This window comes from Mastacembelus armatus, chromosome 11 (genome assembly GCF_900324485.2).
Source record: "Mastacembelus armatus chromosome 11, fMasArm1.2, whole genome shotgun sequence".
NCBI classification, from domain to species: Eukaryota; Metazoa; Chordata; class Actinopteri; order Synbranchiformes; family Mastacembelidae; genus Mastacembelus; species Mastacembelus armatus.
Window position 1 is genome coordinate 609,936 of NC_046643.1, and position 19,972 is coordinate 629,907.

At 41.8% G+C, this 19,972-nt stretch overlaps 1 protein-coding gene across 2 annotated transcripts in view; it reads right to left on the reverse strand.

Annotated features, from left to right (window-relative positions):
• The window catches only part of sacm1la (SAC1 like phosphatidylinositide phosphatase a), a 32,701-nt gene extending 30,010 nt beyond the window's left edge, over positions 1–2,691 (reverse strand). For both annotated transcript variants that reach the window (XR_003295262.1, XM_026299869.2), the window contains exon 1: positions 2,540–2,691. Coding sequence is in view for 1 of the 2 variants with exons in the window: in XM_026299869.2 (XP_026155654.1) it covers positions 2,540–2,568 (29 nt within the window). In the remaining variant the exon portion in view is untranslated. The remainder of the gene's footprint in view (positions 1–2,539) is intronic.
• Positions 2,692–19,972: the final 17,281 nt, after the last annotated feature.

The following is a 19,972-nucleotide window of genomic DNA, read 5'->3' on the forward strand; positions in this document are numbered from 1 at the left end:
CGTGGAAAAATTTTGGAACGAATGTTGACAAATGACATTGATTAACCTTAAAAGCCAAAAAATTCTATATTTCTAGTTAAAGCGTGGAAATTCTGCAAGTGGCTGTGAATTACTTGTAAATCAACACTTGCATTTTGCATTATTTACAATTGTATAATTGATATTAAATTTAATAGCATATGAAAAATAGTTCTGTTTTGCCAAATGACATTTTCAAGAAGTGCGTAACACGAAATACATTAAAATGCCTTTTATTTTATATATTTATAAGAGGCACATACTGAAATGAAAAATATACATATGGATGTACACAGGAAATGATGAAACTGACTTGCTGTTTCATTTTTATTTTTTTGCCATTTTGAAATTCTAAAATGTCACTGACCTAAATGTGTGTTGTAATATGTGTCTGGTTCTCTGTATTAATAATACTATCAATAATTCTTAATAAATTTAAAAGAACAAATCTCACATTTTTGAGTGGTGATATTCCTTCAAGAAAACATTTTTACACACATGCTCAATATATCATTTATTATTTATTAGATAATTCCAGCATTTTCTCAATTAATATATGATATGATATCTAGGCCTAATAGTGTATGACTCCACACACAACAAACTTTGCTGGGTGCACTTTATGGATTAACTAGCTGCACCCATTACCGGCTGCTCAATTCAAAGCAGCTGTGGTAACCAATTTGGCTGTCGGTGTATAAGGTACAATTTAATCCTTTCAAAATTAGAACTCAGCAAAAATGGACAGAGTTACTATCAAACTCGAAGACGGGCAAGGAGCTGTTGTTTTACGTGTGAGCAGGGAGATCTGCAATCTCCCTGCAGAAATCTGCAATCTATAGTGCTGCACTATATAAGCATTAGGGACTAGATTGTACACCATTGACTTCCTGTTCCTGTCTCTTCAAGCTGCTCAAAAGTGTCCGACTTAAACGCATTTGTTTTTCCCCGCCCACTGCTGCAGCCGCCTGTTCTTGTCTACAAACCAGGTGAGGCGCAGTTCATCTTGAACAAACCTAATGATACTTCTGTTCTGTTTGTCAAACATTTTTGCAGTCTTTCAGAGGATCTGCCGCTTACTTTGCCATAACATTACTGTTAGTGTAACTAAAGGCTCAAAGAATGTTGTGACTGGCTGGGACTTGTTACCTTGGTTAAGTTTATGGTTAGACTTTGCCAATCAGAGGCAGAGTAAGGACGTGACATAGCCGACGCAGGTGGGGACATGCCTGGATTAGAGGACTGACAGTTTGCAGGTTAATTTGAATTTCGACACCAAAGGAGCGTGGTAATAATGTAATGAAAATACAATCCACTGGGGGTCCCATTTCAGGTGACCCCAAAAAACATGGTAATATGAAAGGCAATTAATTTAGCTTTCATTTAAATTTTTTATTAAAATAATTCAAAGAGAATTGAGTACTGAATTACCATTTTGCAAACTGAATTGTAAAATTAATTGCAATTGCGATAAAGAAGCAAAAAAGTTCCATAATCAAGTTATTATTGATCAATTTTACATCCCTGCATAATAGACTAAATGGTGTTTCAAAGCATTGCCTAAGATGTCCCTATGTACAAGGCACAAATAGCCTACTAAACCCCTTATTTCAAACAACTACTGGGGCCTAGAACTGTACCTCACACAATTCATACATAGTGGCAGCCTGAAATCCTTTAAACTCTCATATTAGACTGGGTGAGCAAAGTACTACTGACCAAGTTGGTGTGATAGAAGAGACTCGTAGGACTAGCTTACACCTTGAATGAGGTGAAATATACATTAACAAGGGTGTGTCTGAAAAAGTACAGAGCTTTCTCAACATCCGCTAAATACAGGACAACAGCTAAGCTAATGTTAAATTGAACTAACTAATTTCGGTTCAGCACATTTCAGTTTGATAAGCAAGCACTTGGTGACGGTTGTGAGGAAAAAAAACTCCCTTTAACGGAAGAAACCTCCAGAAAAAACAGGGTCAATCCGCCTTCACGGACAAGTGAATGGCGTTCGTTAGCCATGAAAGCCCGTTTACAATATATCTTCAAAGAAGTGTAGCTATGTCGTAAATAAACAGTCACACTCCCACCGATTAACAGAACGGACAGTATATGGGGAAAATTGAAAAACTGAACATTAAAAGTCCATAAACACTCCCGCTAACGTTAGCTAGACTGGCATTAAACTAATGTTAACTTTCCGTCTCCCTTATCACACTAAAAGGCAAATTTAAAAAAGCACTTACAATCATCTAACGTTAGCTAACTGACAGCCATACACATACCGCACCAAGTCTACATAAAGATACCAAGATATGTTCTTCATAATGAATGAGTGTGGAATGAAACTTGACTGGCTCCTACTCTACCAGCCAAGCCTGTTAGCGAACTTCAGTCGCTGGTTTCATCTAACGTTAACCTATCATTGTTTCTAAACTACTGGTTTACCTCTATCTTAAGCTTCGTCTCAATTTCCTTCAAAATATTTAGACAGGCTAACTACATTAACGTTACATATACTTACAAATTGTATCTCTCGTAGGCGGTCGCCATCTTTGCTCCGTCTGCGTGACCTTAGTGACGACAGCAACGACTGGCTTGTGTGTGTGTTGCCAGATAGGCGCGGTACAGCCTACAGAAGGCGAATGGCGTAACGTTAAACGTTACTGGTTCAGTAGCTTTCCTTTTCAGGAAGTGAACGTGGCAATCACGATACTTCGGTTAAATGAACCACCGTTCTATTTTCCGTGGTCAAGTCAGCCGCTCGTCTTTTGAGGTCACACGTTTACCGTAATCGCAATGAAACGATTGCGAGGGCAGTTAGAAGGGAGTGAATGCACAACATGTATATATAACGACAGCATTGCTTAATGTTTTCATGATACATGATCATAATGATGGGACAGGTGTTACAAATATTTCCACATTAACTAATGCCTACTAGGTTTCAGGCATCGTCTAGCGTCTACCCGCACCCCACCGTGACGTTACTGGGCGTTAGACCTTTCCGAAAATGTATATATTACGATAGACAGGTGGCCGTGGGCCTGGAAATTGTTAGGATTTTTCTTCTTTTTTTTGTTCGTTATTATTCTTCCGTTCCGCAACTCCCTCAAATTTGACCCCCTGAACGTGTGTGAAAACTCACCAAAATTTGCATGCCACTCATAATCACGTGAAAATTTGATATTTTATTGGTTTCATAAACGACCTCAAAAGAATGGCTCTTCAGCGCCCCCCGACAAAAATCAAAATACATTGCGCCTATGGGAACTCCTCTGACATTTTTTTCATCGCACAGTCACCAAACCTTGCACATCTCTTCTTCATGTCAGGCCAAGCAAAACAGCATATCATGCGGAGGTCATGCGACCAACAGGAAGTCCACAAGCTGGGAGTTCATCTTGGGGTCATTGAGTTCGCTGTTTTTGCTCACCTCGAACTTGAACGAACTCCTCCTTGGGCTTTTGACCAATTGAGCTCATTTTTAGCCAGCATCACCTAGACCCATGGGGCTGCAAAAGTTATCCAAATTTTGTGAATAAGTATTACGGTTTGCCTTTGGCGGGTGCGGCAAGTTGTCGCAGGTTTTTGGCTCGCCACCCTTTCTTCAACTTGTAATAACTCTCACACGCATTGTCGGATTAGAATCGGACCAATTGATGAATTGTAGTCCCTGCCGCCCTGAACCCATTTGATTAAACTAAATCAAAATAGGCCCAATACCGCCCCCTGTATAACGATTTGAAAATTTCCATTCAAACCAAAACATTTACTTTGTCAGAATTGTACCAAATTTGGCACAGACATCGGGCATCCTGATCATAAAAGCCAATCGTACCCATGCCCTATTTTCAAGGCTGTTGCCTTGGCGATGACCAAATCTCGCCATTCAATTTCAATGGGAATTTTGCAAAATGTCCAGGTTTTGTCCGAACTGTACCAAATTTGGCACAGACCTCCGCGGGGGTCCACTAGAGGACGTGGTCTACTTGGGGGGGGGGCAACTTGCCGCACCCGCCAAAGGCAAACCGTAATACTTATTCACAAAATTTGGATAACTTTTGCAGCCCCATGGGTCTAGGTGATGCTGGCTAAAAATGAGCTCAATCGGACATAGGATGCCCCCTATGTACTTGCACTTACTTTGTTAGAACTGTACCAAATTTTTCACAGACCTCCGTGGGGGTCCACTCAAAGACGTGGTCTACTTGGGGAGGTGAAGGTCTCTTCGGGGGAGGGGATTTAGGGGGGCAGCCAATTTTTTGGGGGTGGTCAATTCAGAGGGCGGAGGCGGTTTGTTCGTGAATGTGGTTAACTGGGGGACGCGGTTTGCTCGCGGGGGCGGTGCGTCGGGGGCGGTGCGCTCGAGGCGAGGGCCGCTTATCGCCGCTTGCGGCTATATTTTTATTTACATCTGCACACTTTTTTAAATGGGATCGAGTGGGAGTGACATGCACAGATACCTTGATAAGTAGTTCAATTTTATCTTACACCATCAATGTCTACCTACTTTTGTACTCACAATGTACCTTTGGAGTAACCCAGTACTACAATACCTTTCAGAGAATAAAAATGAGCTTTTTCTTCCAGATTTCATGTGACATAAAAGCTGTTTATTCGATAAGTAGTCTACTCCATCAATCAATCAAGCACCTATTACTTCAGACTACCAGTACATTCAACATGAATTACTGATACTGTGTACTTTTGCAGTAATCCAGTACTGGAATACGTAGCAGTGAACTAAACTGAGATTGTTGCCCCAAGTCCGAAGCGAATTAAAAATCCTTGAATAAGTAGTATGTAAATCCTATGTTATTGTAAATAGTACATCATAGACTACTAGCACATTCAACATGAATTACTTGTGCTGTGTACTTTGGTAGTAATCCAGTACTAGAATACCTAACAGTAAACCAAAATGAGATTTTTGTAATTACGTCACACATATATAAAAAAAAACATATTAATACCTAGCAGTGAACCAAAATGTTTTTTTACTTCCAAGTAGTGAAGTGGATTAAAAACTGTTTAATAAGAGTAAGTACTTTGTAGACTCCTAGTACACTCAACAAGAAATACTTTTACTGTGTGCATTTAATCCACTATTAGAATAGGCCTACCAAGCAGTGAACCAAAATGAAATTTTATTTTCCACAAACTTTAAGGTAGATTAAAAATCTTTTATTGAGTATCAAGTTGAAAAAAGAACATTTTTTTAAAAAAAAGAGAACTGTAATGCTTCAACAGTATACAGTAAAAGTAATTATGCTGTCTCTGTAAGTAGTTTATGAAGTACTGGTTACAAACATGTTGGGTTCATGAGCTACCTATGGACGAAACATAGGTAAACAGTGGAAATGGATACAAACTGTGATTAGGTATATGAAAGGGGCTTCTGATTATTCTCTCCAATAAAAAAATAAGTAATTACGTAAGAACTCTTTTCAAACTAATGAAATACTTGTGATGATCGGCAACATTCCTTCCTGTTTCATGCTCTTATTTTGTTCTCTTACTCATCTACACTCACTTGATGAAGGAAATGATTTCACCTGTGTTCCCTTCTTTGCTCACAGCTTTTATACCTCTCCACAGCCACAGACAAGTTGCCAGATTGTGAGTATTCAGTCAGGAAGCCATCTCGACCCAACCTTGTTCATACAACTCACGTCTAATCGAGTAAATCTCTTGTTTTCATGCTAGTGAGAAGAGGAATGATTTTGCCCAAGTGGATTCTTTGTTTCGACTTGGGAATGTTTTTTTTTGCCCACGAGGACTCTGGCTTAAATCACGAACTGAAAGGAGTAAATTATTTTCACGCCCATTGATTCTGGAGGAGCTAAGTCTTTATTCAAGTTTGCCGATGTACTGAGTTTTTTTCCCTACTTGGATTCTTGTTGATTCTTTTTAGTTGGAGGCGCTTTTTGTTATTGTGACCTCTGGATTTTCTGAGTTGTCATACCAGATCATCAGGAGCTTCTGACCAAGGAAAAACTGTACCATTAGATATTGCTCTGTGGGAAACCATCTGGACTCAACCTCCCATCTCTCTCAGCTCTCTCGGCGGTACCGGGTCCTGGCTTAGACAGCAACCAATCTAATCATAGACTCCTCCGGCTTTCCTTCCACATCCTGGTCCGTCCATGTACTACATTCAGCTTTTTATCACAAAAGAGAATTAAAACTTTCATATCTGAGTTGGTGTTGGCAATTTATTGGTCCTCATTTTCCCCAGTTCATGACAATATTGTCATTACAGTAAGTAGCATTATATGCTGAGCATTTCAATTTAAGACAAATTCAAGTGTTAACCCTCTTGGGTCTGAGGGTGTTTTGGGACCCTGGACAAGTTTTGACATGCCCTGACATTTGTGCTTTTTCAGTTGCTTTTAAACATATTAATGGCTAAAGTCTGATAACACTGTAATCAGCACAAACTGGGCTACAATAATATGTGAGCAGCATGTTTATACATGATTTAGTTTTTGAGAAAACAATGTTTATGCATGGTTAGTGGAAAATCCATTTTTAAGTCACTGAAATAAGACCATAAAACACATACAGAACATTGGTTCACAAGACTTTTGAGAAATGCATCTTGTAGTGTAAAGTGTTTGCTTCACAATGATGTGAAAGTCATCTTTTTCATTTATTCACAGAAAACAATACACTGATTTAAGTTTTCTAAGACACTTTTTGTTTAGAAAGGGCATATGCAGGAAGGTGTGTCTCACCATGAATAGTCGTGATTCACCTGAGAAGACAAAAGACGCGCACAAAGAACCGCATAATGAGCCTTTCAGTCAATGTGGCTGAGAGGGGATTTCTGCAATACAACACAATACCATGCAGATCCAAACGTTTGCCATTTGTGTCGTGTTTTTACTGTGAGGAGAAAGTAAACTATTCATCTCTGTCTGGAACATATAAAGCGCTTCTTCACCCGTGTAACATGCCATCATCCAAACACACAGAAAAAGTGAGTAAATTCTATGACGAAGTTTGACGTTTTATGCCATTTCTCGGGGGCATGCACATAATTACCTGGCTCACCTCAGATTATTTCCATATGAACAGTGCGCTCAGTGCGAGGCAGGATCAAATTAGCTGTAATGAGGTAAGATGGGAGAAAACATACTTCTGCTTACGTTCATACGGATTAAATAAAAAGTGATGATTTGTTTTTGACTTGAATTGTTTCATTTAAAATTAGACATTTCAAGCTTTCTAGCCATATATTTCTTATTTTTATGAGGAAAGTATTTGCTGAGATTCTGGTTGTTTTACTTACGTGTCTTTGAAGAGAGATGACAAAGGCAGAGAGCGCACCCTGTCTGATTTCTTTATTTTACAAAAGCACAGCGTTTTGTTATGATTCAATTTAATTCAATTTTATTTGTATAGCGCCAAATCACAATACAAATCATCTCAAGGCACTTTACAAAAACTAAAACTAAAATCCCAACAAATCCCTTGTGAGCAAGCACTTGGCAACAGTGGAGAGGAAAAACTCCCTTTAATGGAAGAAAAAACCTCCAGCAGAACCGGGCTCACTTTGGGCGGCCTTCTGCCTCGACCGGTTGGGGTGAGTGGATAGAGGAGACAGAAAAGAACAGCAACAATAATCAACAAATAGACACTGCAGGTTGGTGGGGCCAGGGGCCAGTAACTGCACATCAGCGATATACAGCTTGAGGACCAGGGACACCTGCAGAAGGTACACAGAGAGAACAGAGAGAGAGGGAGAGAGCACAAACTAGGGGAGAGAGAAAGCACAAGGTTAGTGACATTCAATGGTGGAATATACATGTGAGGGGGGAGGAGAGGAAGAGAGGGGAAGGGAAGGGAGGGTTAGGGTAGGGGAGAGAAAAAAACAGCAACAATAAACAACAAAAAGACACTGCAGGTTGGTGGGGTCGGTAACTGCACATCAGAAATATACAGCTCCAGGATCAGGGACACCTGCAGAAGGTACAGAGAAAGAGGGAGAGAGCACAAGGTTAGTGACATTCAGTGGTGGAATATTGGTTAGGGTAGGGGAGCTCAGTGCACCGATGGTCCTCAGATAGTCTAGGCCTATAGCAGCATAACTAAGGGATGGTTCAGGGTTGCCTGAAGCCAGCCCTAACTATATGCTTTGTCAAAGAGGAAGGTTTTAAGTCTAGCCTTAAAAGAGTGTCTGCCTCCTGAACCCAGACTGGGAGCTGGTTCCACAGGAGAGGAGCTTGATAGCTAAAGGCTCTGCCTCCCATTCTGCTTTTATGAGGGTATAGAACTAAAACTAGACCCTTTACAGATTCGAATGATATATTGCTTTTATCTGTACGATCAAAACTGACGAAGTAATTTAAGTTTGCTTCAGCGTTATCAGAAGAAAATGCCACAAAATGTGCAGGTGCGTTCGTCGACCCCTGAGGGTTAATGTTTAACGAGTTAAAATATTCCAATATGATACGTCTGACGTATAAAGAGCCATACATGTACTGAAACTGCACATGTTGCATATTATTTTTTTTGTTAGAATCCAGGGAACATAGTGCATCCATGTTTTTAGTCCAAAAGACATATCCCTGACTAAATCCATAAACCATAAACCATCATTTATTCAATAAAGATTGACATAGCAAGCTTCTGTGAAGCACATTAGCTCTCTATCAAACTTGTTTGTTACATTTTAAGCGCAAGTAAGCGTGAAACCAATAGGAATCACAACTGAAAGCAAAACCCTTTCAAGGGGAGAGGACAAATTCTAATGACAGTAAAATCAGCCAGTTGCATTGTTTGTCAATGATGACTGATGTATGTTGTAGCCAATGAAAAGTCCTTTCCATCGATGTGTCATACTGTATTGCGGAACGAAGGGGAGGGGGGATTTAAATAGTCAGTTTCCTTGACAATGCTGGGCACGCAGCGGGCGCAGCTACAGGGGGAAGGGGATTTATATTTCATATTTTACAGCGTGAAATAATAAACTGGAAAGCTTTTCCTTTAAACGACATCAAGTTCATCAATATAACCCTTAAAATGTAAAGACAACTGCTAGTTTAATTTGGGTATGTATTGTTCGGCCGTGTGCAAAAAAAGGGGAGGGATAGTGTCGTGGAAATTTCTTTAAGTTTGATAGTTGCTAATTCTCAGAAACAACCACAAGTGTGATGAATCATCTCAGGTTTAATCACGGGCCCGGAGAGGACGTCCTTGCAGAAATCCTCTGACTCTGTGTTACAGAATCAGGTTTATATAGCTTTGACAAAGAGGGGTGGGCTGAGATTGGAGAAGACCCTACATGTTTGTTCAGGTGTCCCCTATCTCCAGGCCTCTACCTGCACTAAACAAATTGTTGGCAGTTATTTACAACCCTCTACTACCATAAAACACTAACCCAATAAAAGAGACAGAACCACATACCAGAAATGGGTCAAGAAAACATACAAGTGACCCTTTGACCTGGTGTAAAACCCCCACATTCCCCCTTTTGACACAAAGTGTCAACACAATTCTAATTACCAACATTACATTATTAGTCAGGGTATTTCTATATCTAGAGCACTGTCATCATATGGGTTTCCTGAGGTCCAATCATTCAATTGTATTTCATCAGTCTTTTTTGATTCAGTTATAGGATATGTGTCCATGACCTTTACAATGTGAAACTGTCCTTTTTTCTGCAGAAATCCTTGATTCCTCTTACCCCCTATTTGGGGGGGTTTGTGTGTGTGTGTGGGTATGGGTGTGTGCGTACATGCATGTGTGTCTATGTGCGTGTGTGTGTGTGTTTGTGTGTGCGTGTGTGCCTTATTGTTTATATTGAGGAATTATAGAGTCTTATGGCCGTGGACACAAAAGACTTCCTGATTCTTTCAGTCTTGGCTTTAGGGGGAATTAGTCTGTGGCTGAATGAACCTCCCATTCGCCACAGTTCCTCATGAAGTGGGTGGGCAGGATTGTCCAATATGGACACCATCCTCCTCTCTGCCACAGCCTTCAGACTGTCCAGTTCCAGTCCAACAGCAGATTTTGCCTTCCTGATGAACTTATTTAGTCTGTTGACCTCACCAGCCTTGATGCCACCTCCCCAGCACACAACTGCAAAGAACAGTGCACTCGCTACTACAGACTGATAGAACATCTTTAGTAGCTTGTTGCACACACCAAAAGAACAGAGTCTCCTGAGGAAGAGCAGTCTGCTCTGTCCTTTCTTAAAGAGTGCATCTGTATTGTTTGACCAGTCCAGTTTGTTGTTAATGTGGACTCCAAGGTATTTGTAGGAGTCCACAATCTCTACTTCGTCTCCAAGGATGGAGACAGGGACTGGGGTCTTCCTGTTCCTCCTAAAGTCCACCACCAGTTCTCTGGTTTTCTTGATGTTGAGCTTTAGACAGTTGTTGTTACACCAGTATTCCTCCTCGTTATTATTGTTGATGCATCCAATGATTGAAGAGTCATCAGAGAACTTTTGGAGGTGACAGGTTCCTGAGTTGTAGCGGAAGTCTGAGGTGTAGAGTGTAAACAGGAATGGTGCTAGTACAGTTCCTTGAGGTGCACTGGTGCTGCTCATCACCACATCAGATATGCAGCCATCTAAGCGAACAAACTGTGGCCGCCCAGTGAGGTAGTCTTTGATCCACTCCACCATATCTGCGGGAACTTCCATATCCTGCATCTTTGCACTTAGCAGGTGGGGCTGAGTAGTGTTGAAAGCACTTGAAAAGTCAAAAAACATGACTCTCACAGTGTTGCCCTGCCTCTCCAGATGGGAGTAAGCTCTGTGCATTAAGAAGATGATGGCATCTTCCACTCCGATGTGTTCTTGATATGCAAACTGCAGGGGGTCCAGAAATTCAGACACTTGGGACCTCAGGTGTTGCAGGACCAGTCTCTCAAACACTTTCATCACATGTGATGTTAGCGCTACTGGTCTGAAGTCACTAAGGGTACTGGGACGGCCTCTTTTTGGTAATGGGACAATACTGGAAGTTTTCCATAACTTAGGCACCTTTTTGAGCCTCAGAGAGAGGTTGAAGAGTTTCTGAAAAACCTCTGCAAGCTGTCCAGCACACACCTTAAGTACTCTGGGACTGATCTCATCTGGTCCTTTTGCTTTGTTGGCCTTTAGTTTAGCTAGTTCCTTCCTCACCTGTTCTGTGGCAAAGGCTGGGCCTGTGTATTGTGTTGATGAGGAGTCAGATGATGAGGGCAGGGGAGGAGTTATTAGAGGTGAGGTATACTTCAATGTTGTATGGCTGCTGATAGAGGAGATGGTATCAGTGGGCAATGGGGAGGCAGCATTGGCAGAGATGTTGGGTGGGGTGATGTGAAGAGACCCCAAGGCATCAGCTAAGGTGGTGTAGGGAGGAGGGATGGTGTGTGAGGACAATGGATCAGAGTAAGAAGCAGAGGTGGTGTCAAATCTATTAAAGAACAGGTTAAGTTCATTAGCAAACTTTGAGTCTCCTTCCACAGCAGTGTGCGACTACTTATAACCAATCATTATTTTCGTTACATTCCACACCTCTTTGATATTGTTCTGTCTCAACTTGTGCTCTACTCTGTCTCTATAGAGCTGCTTTGCCTCCCTCAGCTTCCTCTTGAGTTCCTTCTGTGCGGCTCGGAGTTCCTCCTTGTCTCTTGCCATGAATGCCCTCTTCTTCTTATTGAGGAGGCCTTTAATGTCCTTATTTATCCATGGCTAATTATTGGTGGAAACAACAAACTTTTTTGAATGGAACAATATTGTCCTCACAGAAGTGGATGTAATCTGTGATGCAGTGAGAGATGCCTTCGATGTCCTCACCATGAGCGTCCATGAAAAGGTCCCAGTTTGTAACCCTGAAGCACTCCTGCAGGGCCTCCTCAGCATCCTTTGACCAAACTTTCACATACCTCTTGGTAGCAGACTGCTGTCTTACTACAGGCTTGTATGTTGGTACTAAATATATTAAGTTGTGGTCTGATCCACCAAGTGGGGGTAGGGCTGAAGAGCTGTATGCCTCCTTCACGTTGGCATAAAGGAGATCAAGAATCTTGTTTTCTCGTGTTGCACAGTCCACATACTGTTTGAAGTTGGTCAGAGTTCCCGAAATACTGACATGGTTAAAATCCCCATTAATTAGTATAAGGGCACTGGGGTGTTTTGTCTGGAGACCAGCGACAACTGTGTGGCTGATGTCACATGCACTCTGTGCTGCAGCTGATGGAGGAATGTAAACAGTCACTGTTACACATCCAGGGTTGCACCATTTGGAGTTAACAAAAACTGCGAGACCACCTCCTCTTTTCTTGCCGCTCTGTTTGCCTCTGTCCGCTCGCACTAGTGAGAACCCAGGCAGTTCAAGTGAGCTGTCCGGTATATTTTTATTCAGCCAGGTCTCTGTGAGGCAAAGCAATCTACACTCTCTGTACTCTCGCTGCCTGCTAGCTAAAGCTGTAAGTTCATCCACTTTGTTGCAGAGTGACCTCACATTCCCCATAATAATTTTTGGGAGAAATGGTTTAAATCTCCTACGTTTTTCTCTATGCTTCACTTCTGCTCTGCAGCCCCTCCTGCGCCTCCTCAGGTCTTGGGGGATTTAAGGTTTTATACCAAGAAGCAGACTTGTTCCCTTGAGAGGTAACAGTTGCTCCCTTGTATAGATGCCGTTGCCACAGAAACATATATTTTCTGATGCAGTTTCCATAATCTCCATATGTCTTTCCACAGGAATTCGAAAAACCCAACTCATCCACTTTCATCCGTTATCAGAGAGAAAGCATAGATCTTGATTTGACTTGGATTAACAGATGATAATTCAGTAAAAAACTTGCAAAAAACAAAAAACAAACAGAGGAGCTGCTGTAACAGGCTGCCACCTAACAGGCGCCATTCTAGAATTATCACCCCCCTTTTGTCCTTTTGTAGTATGGATCTCAGACCAGCAGACTCTCAAAGGAATTGCAGTCCGCACACCTTCATACAGGGTGTCCATTGTAGCGGTGAATTGTTGTGACCCCACTGGTGCCGTGTTGTGGGTCTGTTGTTTCCTCATCGGAGTTTGACGAACCTGCAACACATAACTTCTACTTTCTTACCCTACGTTTCTGTTTTGTCCTTCTTAGTCTCCTCAACATCACTTTTCTAACTTTACCCTGCTTCTGCAGATTTTTTCTTACTTCTGCCTCCCTTTCTCACTCGTGCAAAGAGTGCCAATTTATTTTTCCTTCTTTGCTTTCCTTCTTTCACTTCCTCTTCTCCTCCTCAACGACATTCTATAACCACACATTTAACTCATTTATCTGCCATTCTTTTAGCACTGGGGCTGGTCCTTAAACTCTCATTGGGCTTGTAACACACACACAATAATTTCTCATTCACATTGATCTTTCCATCTCATCGTATGGTCAGATCTTATCACACAAACACTAACTTTGGATGACTCACTCCAGCCAGGTAGGTTTGTATGACACATTCGTTCCGAGCAACGTACCCCTATTGTATACACATTGATACATACAAGACACTGAAGTAGTCACCACAAAGCTTATGGAATTATCACCTCCTTCATATGCCCAGTTCATGATATGGGGCAATTTTTAAGGCGGTTCTTATCAACAATAATATCTCATTTCTTATAGACAATAACATCTCACTCCTCATAGACAATAGCGTACTTCCCATTAACAACAATTCAATTCAATTCAATTCAATTTTATTTGTATAGCGCCAAATCACAATACAAATCATCTCAAGGCACTTTACAAAAACTAAAACTAAAAACCCAACAATTCCCTTATGAGCAAGCACTTGGCGACAGTGGAGAGGAAAAAACTCCCTTTAACGGAAGAAAAAAACCTCCAGCAGAACCGGGCTCAGTTTGGGCGGCCATCTGCCTCGACCGGTTGGGGTGAGTGGATAGAGCAGAGAGAAAAGAACAGCAACAATAAACAACAAATAGACACTGCAAGTTGGTGGGGCCAGTAACTGCACATCAGCGATAAACAGCTCCAGGACCAGGGACACCTGCAGAAGGTACAGAGAGAGAGAGAGAGAGAGGGAGGGAGAGAGCACAAACTAGGGGAGAGAGAGAGCACAAGGTTAGTAACATTCAATGGTGGAATATACATGAGGTGGGAGAGAAGGGGGTTAGGGTAGGGGAGCTCAGTGCACCGATGGTCCTCGGGCAGTCTAGGCCTATAGCAGCATAACTAACTAAGGGATGGTTCAGGGTTGCCTGAAGCCAGCCCTAACTATATGCTTTGTCAAAGAGGAAGGTTTTAAGTCTAGCCTTAAAAGTACAGAGAGTGTCTGCCTCCTGAACCCAGGCTGAGAGCTGGTTCCACAGGAGAGGAGCTTGATAGCTAAAGGCTCTGCCTCCCATTCTGCTTTTGAGAACTCTGGGAACCACAAGTAGGCCTGCACTCTGAGAGCGAAGTGGTCTATTGGGATAATATGGTACTATGAGGTCTTTAAGGTATGAAGGAGCTTGATTATGAAGGGATTTGTATGTGAGAAGAAGGATTTTAAATTCTATTCTATATTTTACAGGGAGCCAATGAAGAGAAGCCAATATAGGAGAAATATGATCTCTCTTGCTAGTTCCTGTCAGGACTCTGGCTGCGGCATTCTGGATTAATTGGAGGCTTTTTATTAAGATATTAGGACATCCAGATAGTAATGAGTTACAGTAATCTAGCCTTGAGGAAACAAACGCATGGACTAGTTTTTCTGCATCATTTTGAGACAGGATGTTCCTAATTTTGGAAATGTTGCGCAGGTGAAAGAATGCAGTTCTAGAAATTTGTTTTATGTGTGAGTTAAAGGACATGTCCTGGTCAAAAATAACTCCAAGGTTTTTTACAGTAGTGCTGGAGGCCAGGGCTATGCCATCTAGAGTAGCTATAATTTTAGAAAAGTTATTTCTGAGATTTTTAGGCCCAAATATAATGACTTCTGTTTTCTCCGAGTTTAAAAGTAAAAAGTTACTGGTCATCCAAGCCTTTATGTCAGTTAGACAGGCTTGAAGTCTGGTTAACTGGTTTGTGTTAACAGGTTTAATAGATAGATATAACTGAGTGTCATCCGCATAGCAGTGGTAATTAATAGAGTGCTTCCTAATGATATATCCTAAAGGAAGCATGTACAGGGTGAACAGAATCGGTCCTAGCACAGAACCTTGTGGAACTCCATAACTAACTTTTGATCGTGTGGAAGGTTCATCATGGACATGAACAAACTGGAATCTGTCCGATAAATAGGATTGGAACCACTTTAACGCTGTTCCTCTGATACCAATCACATGCTCCAGTCTCTGTAATAAGATGTTGTGGTCAATGGTGTCGAATGCTGCACTAAGGTCTAGGAGGACAAGTATCGAAACAAGTCCATTATCTGAGGCTAAGAGAAGATCGTTGGTAACTTTCAACAGTGCTGTTTCTGTACTATGATGTGCTCTAAATCCTCATTGGAAATCTTCAAATAGTTCATTCCTGTGTAAGTGGTCTGATAGCTGCTTAGCAACAGCTTTTTCTAGGATTTTAGAAATAAATGGCAGGTTGGATATTGGTCTATAATTAGCCAAGACTCCTGGATCAAGACTAGGCTTTTTGAGTAAAGGTTTGATTACTGCAGTCTTAAAGGCCTGTGGTACGTAGCCTGATACTAGAGATAAATTTACCAAGTCCAATAAAGATGAGTTCATTAATGGCAGGGTGCCTTTAAGCAGTCTAGTCGGGATGGGGTCCAAGAGACACGTTGATGATTTCGATGAAGCAACTACTGATGTAAATTCAGAGAGATCTATAGGAGAGAAGCAGTCTAAACATAACTGAGGTCCTACAGATGATTCAAGAGCTACTGTAGTAAAAGATTCATTTATTGCAGGTATAGGAAGCATCTGCTGAATTTTATCTCTAATAGTTGTGATTTTATTTGTAAAGAAACTCATAAATTCATCACTGCTGAGAGCTAAGGGAACACTGGGCTCAACGAAGCTGTGACTTTTTGTCAGCCTGGCTACAGTGCTGAAAAGAAACCTGGGATTGTTCTTATTTTCCTCTATTAGTGATGAATAGTATGCAGTTCTGGCTTTACGGAGAGCTTTTTTATATGTTAGTAGACTGTTTTTCCAGGCTAGAAAAATTTCCTCTAAGTTTGTGGAACGCCACTTCCTTTCCAGCCTTCGTGATGCCTGCTTTAAGGTACGAACATGTAAATTATACCATGGGGCTAGTCTTCTCTGAATCACTAACTTCTTTTTCAGAGGGGCTACAGAATCAAGCGTTTCACGCAGTGAGGTTACAGCGCTGTCAACAACATGATCAATTTGGTAGGGAGTAGGATTAAGGCAGCTGCCCTCCACTATGTTTATACTTGGCATAGATGCAAATAGAGATGGAATCATTTTCTTAAATTTATTAACAGTGTTGTCGGATAAACATCTGCTGTAGTGGAATTTTCTTCCAGACGCTGCATGATCCATCATTTTAAATTCGAAAGTTATTAAAGAATGATCTGACAAAACAGGATTTGGGGGGAAAAATTATTAGATGTTCAATTTCGATGCCATAGGTCAGAACAAGATCAAGGGTGTGATTAAAACAGTGGGTGGGTTTATTAACGTTTTGAATGAAACCAATTGAATCTAATATAGAATTAAATGCAATGCTGAGGCTGTTATTTTCAACATCTACATGAATGTTAAAATCTCCCACTATAATGACTTTATCTGATCTAAGCACTAAATCAGACAGGAAGTCAGGGAATTCAGTTAAAAACTCTGAGTAAGGGACAGGTGGACGGTACAAAATGACAAGTAGAACTGGTTTTTGTGTTTTCCAGTTTGTATGTGAGAGACTAAGAGTGAGGCTCTCAAATGAGTTATAACTGTTCTGAGGATGAAAGTTTAATAATAAGTTTGACTGGAAGATTGCAGCTACTCCTCCACCTCGACCTGTGCTTCGAGGAACATGATAATTTTTATGACTGAGGGGGGTTGATTCATTCAGACTGACATATTCATCCTGCTGTAACCAGGTTTCAGTAAGATAAAGTAGGTCAATTTGGTGATCAGTTATCAAATCATTTACTAACAGAGATTTAGAAGAAAGGGACCTAATATTTAATAATCCACATTTGACAGTTCTGTTTTTCTGTTCAATAAGAGGAGTGGTCTTAATTTTTATTAAGTTTTTATGAATAACTCCTCTTCTGTTAACTTCTGATTTATTTGATTTATATGTTCGAGGGGCAGACACAGTCTCTATGTGGTTTGAAGGGGGCGGCGGCTCTAAGGAAACTGCAGAGAAGCGTTTTAGACTGAGTCTCTGCATCCCGGTCCCCACCCTGGATTGTCAGGCTTTAGGTCGGCTAAGAAACTCGGCCAAATTCCTAGAGATGAGAGCTGCGCCATTCAAAGTGGGATGGATGCCATCTCTCGCTATCAGACCGGGTTTTCCCCAGAAAGTGGCCCAATTGTCTATGAAGCCCACATCGTTTACTGGACACCACCTAGACAGCCAGCGACGGAACGACGACATGCGGCTAAACATGTCATCGCTGGTCAGATTGGGGAGGGGTCCAGAGAAAACTACGGAGTCCGACATTAATTTAGCAAAGTTACACACCGACTCAACATTAATTTTAGTGACCTCCGATTGGCGTAATCGGTGTCATTGCTGCCGACGTGAATAACAAATTTCCCGTATTTACGATTAGCCTTAGCCAGCAGCTTCAGATTTGACTCGATGTCGCCCGCTCTGGCCCCAGAAATACATTTGACTATGGTCGCTGGTGTCTCTAGCTTCACGTTCCTGACTATGGAATCGCCAATTATCAGAGTCGGTTTCTCAGCGGGTGTGTCGCTGAGCGGGGAAAATCTATTAGAAACATGAACAGGCAGGTGATGAGCCGTGGGCTTCTGCTTAGGAGTATGTTTCCTTCGGACCGTCACCCAGGCTAATTCTCCGGGCTGCTCCGGAGCTGCCCTTGGACCGCTAACAGACCCTGAGCTCGGTGGCTCCACACCAGCTAACGGGGCTAGGCTAGCTGGCTTTTGTTCGAAGGTGCGGAGCCGCGCTTCCAAATCAGTGATCCTCGCCTCCAAGGCTAACAGAACCTTACACTTATTACAGGTATCATTATCGCTAAAGGAGGCAGAGGAATAACTAAACATGTGGCACACCGAGCAGGAGAGAGAGAGAGAGGGAGAGGCCATGTTAGCAAGCTAACTAGCTAGCTAAGCTAACCGGTAGGCCAACGAGCGCTAAGTCAGGAAATAGCAACAAACACCGGTCAAAACAGAAAGGTACCCGACCAGCACCGGAATGCAGCAGCCAGTGAACCGGTCAAAGTCTAGCCGGTTCCCAGGTGTGCCAAACCACAGCTAGTCTGCCGTCAGTCTGCAGACGAACCACACAACACACACAACACGACACGCCTGCAAGACAAAAGTGATTCGCTTACCCTGATGTTCAGCTACTCACTTTGTTCCTCTGCTTCTGCTTTTGAGAACTCTGGGAACCACAAGTAGGCCTGCACTCTGAGAGCGAAGTGGTCTATTGGGATAATATGGTACTATGAGGTCTTTAAGGTATGAAGGATATGTATTAATGTACCTCATGGCTCAATGAATTAAGCCAAAATTATTTTACTTGTGAAACTGAATTAAAGTGTACTATCGAACATCCATTAACACAAATAATGGACCTTTAAAAACTTAAACACTTAAAAATACTGACAAGCCATGTTTGTCTTCAAACCAAAACTGCCACACAGAATAATAGACTTAAGTGCAAACTCCATCAAGCCTGACTTCCAGAAGAGCAGAAACAACTTCTCCAAACAGGAGTAGGAAAACAAAGGTGTGTGGCATACAAAATACTTGTGAGATTAAATTTAAACAGTGCAATCAATCTTTTGTGTATAACACTGTATGTGGGCATATTTTGTTTTTTTCTGACACTCCTGACACTCCACTTCTCAGGTCATCATATATCTCCCAAACACATGGAGACCTCCTGCACATAATGTCCAAGACTAGCCTGGGTTAAGCCTCATTTGAAAGTGATGACTGCCCTTAAAGTAAATCTCTCTCCCTGGAGCATCAGATTGGAAGGAAATTCACTCAACGGAAATTCTATGGAGTTGCTTCCCAGGTCAGTGTCAATCCACAGAAGTTCTCCCAGACTGTAACTGTGAGACACTTTCCCTGCACAGAGCTCTTCTCCTGATGTAGAGTCTGTCTTGAATGCAGAGGGACACCGTGATGGACTTTAGATTGGCCTGAGGCAGGGGGACTCCAGAAGGTTAAGGCCTTCTTCCACTGAGGTCTGAAGATGAGCAATGCCAGAAGCCTGCAGTACAGCAACAGAAGTACAAACAAATGGTTGTTCCCTTGTTTCTTGTGTGCTGAGACTGTTTGTGAGGAGCACTGCTTTGTGAAGTAAATACATGAATGTTTTGTCATTGATTTTTCAATGATAGTGGAGATGTGACACTGTGTATCGATTTGGAGAGCACCAGCCTTCAGTTGGACAGGGTTGAATATTCCACTCAGCAGCTTTGCCCTCTGTATGTAGGCCTGTATATTCAGACCCTTTGTGCTGATGGTTTTCACTAGCTGGAGGAGGTGGTTGGAGTCCTCACCACAAACAAAATGGTGACACTATCACAGAAAGCACAACATAAGCGCTGACAAAAAGCATTAAATGTACACATGTTCAGCACAGAGATTCTTGATTTCCTGAGTTTAACAGGCTGTTGATTATTTCCATTTTCAACAGTTCCACTTTCAGTCTTTTCCCCCTCACAGTTGGATCTGCATGGAGCCATTCAGGACAAGGAGAGAGATAGGAATTCCTCTTTCTCTTTTTGGGTGGAAGAGCTAGGCCTCTCCAGTTTTCAACAGGGTCTTCTTCTGTTGGATGGATGTTTGTGACAATGTCAGACTTCCCAGAACAGGAAGCATCCATTTCTGGT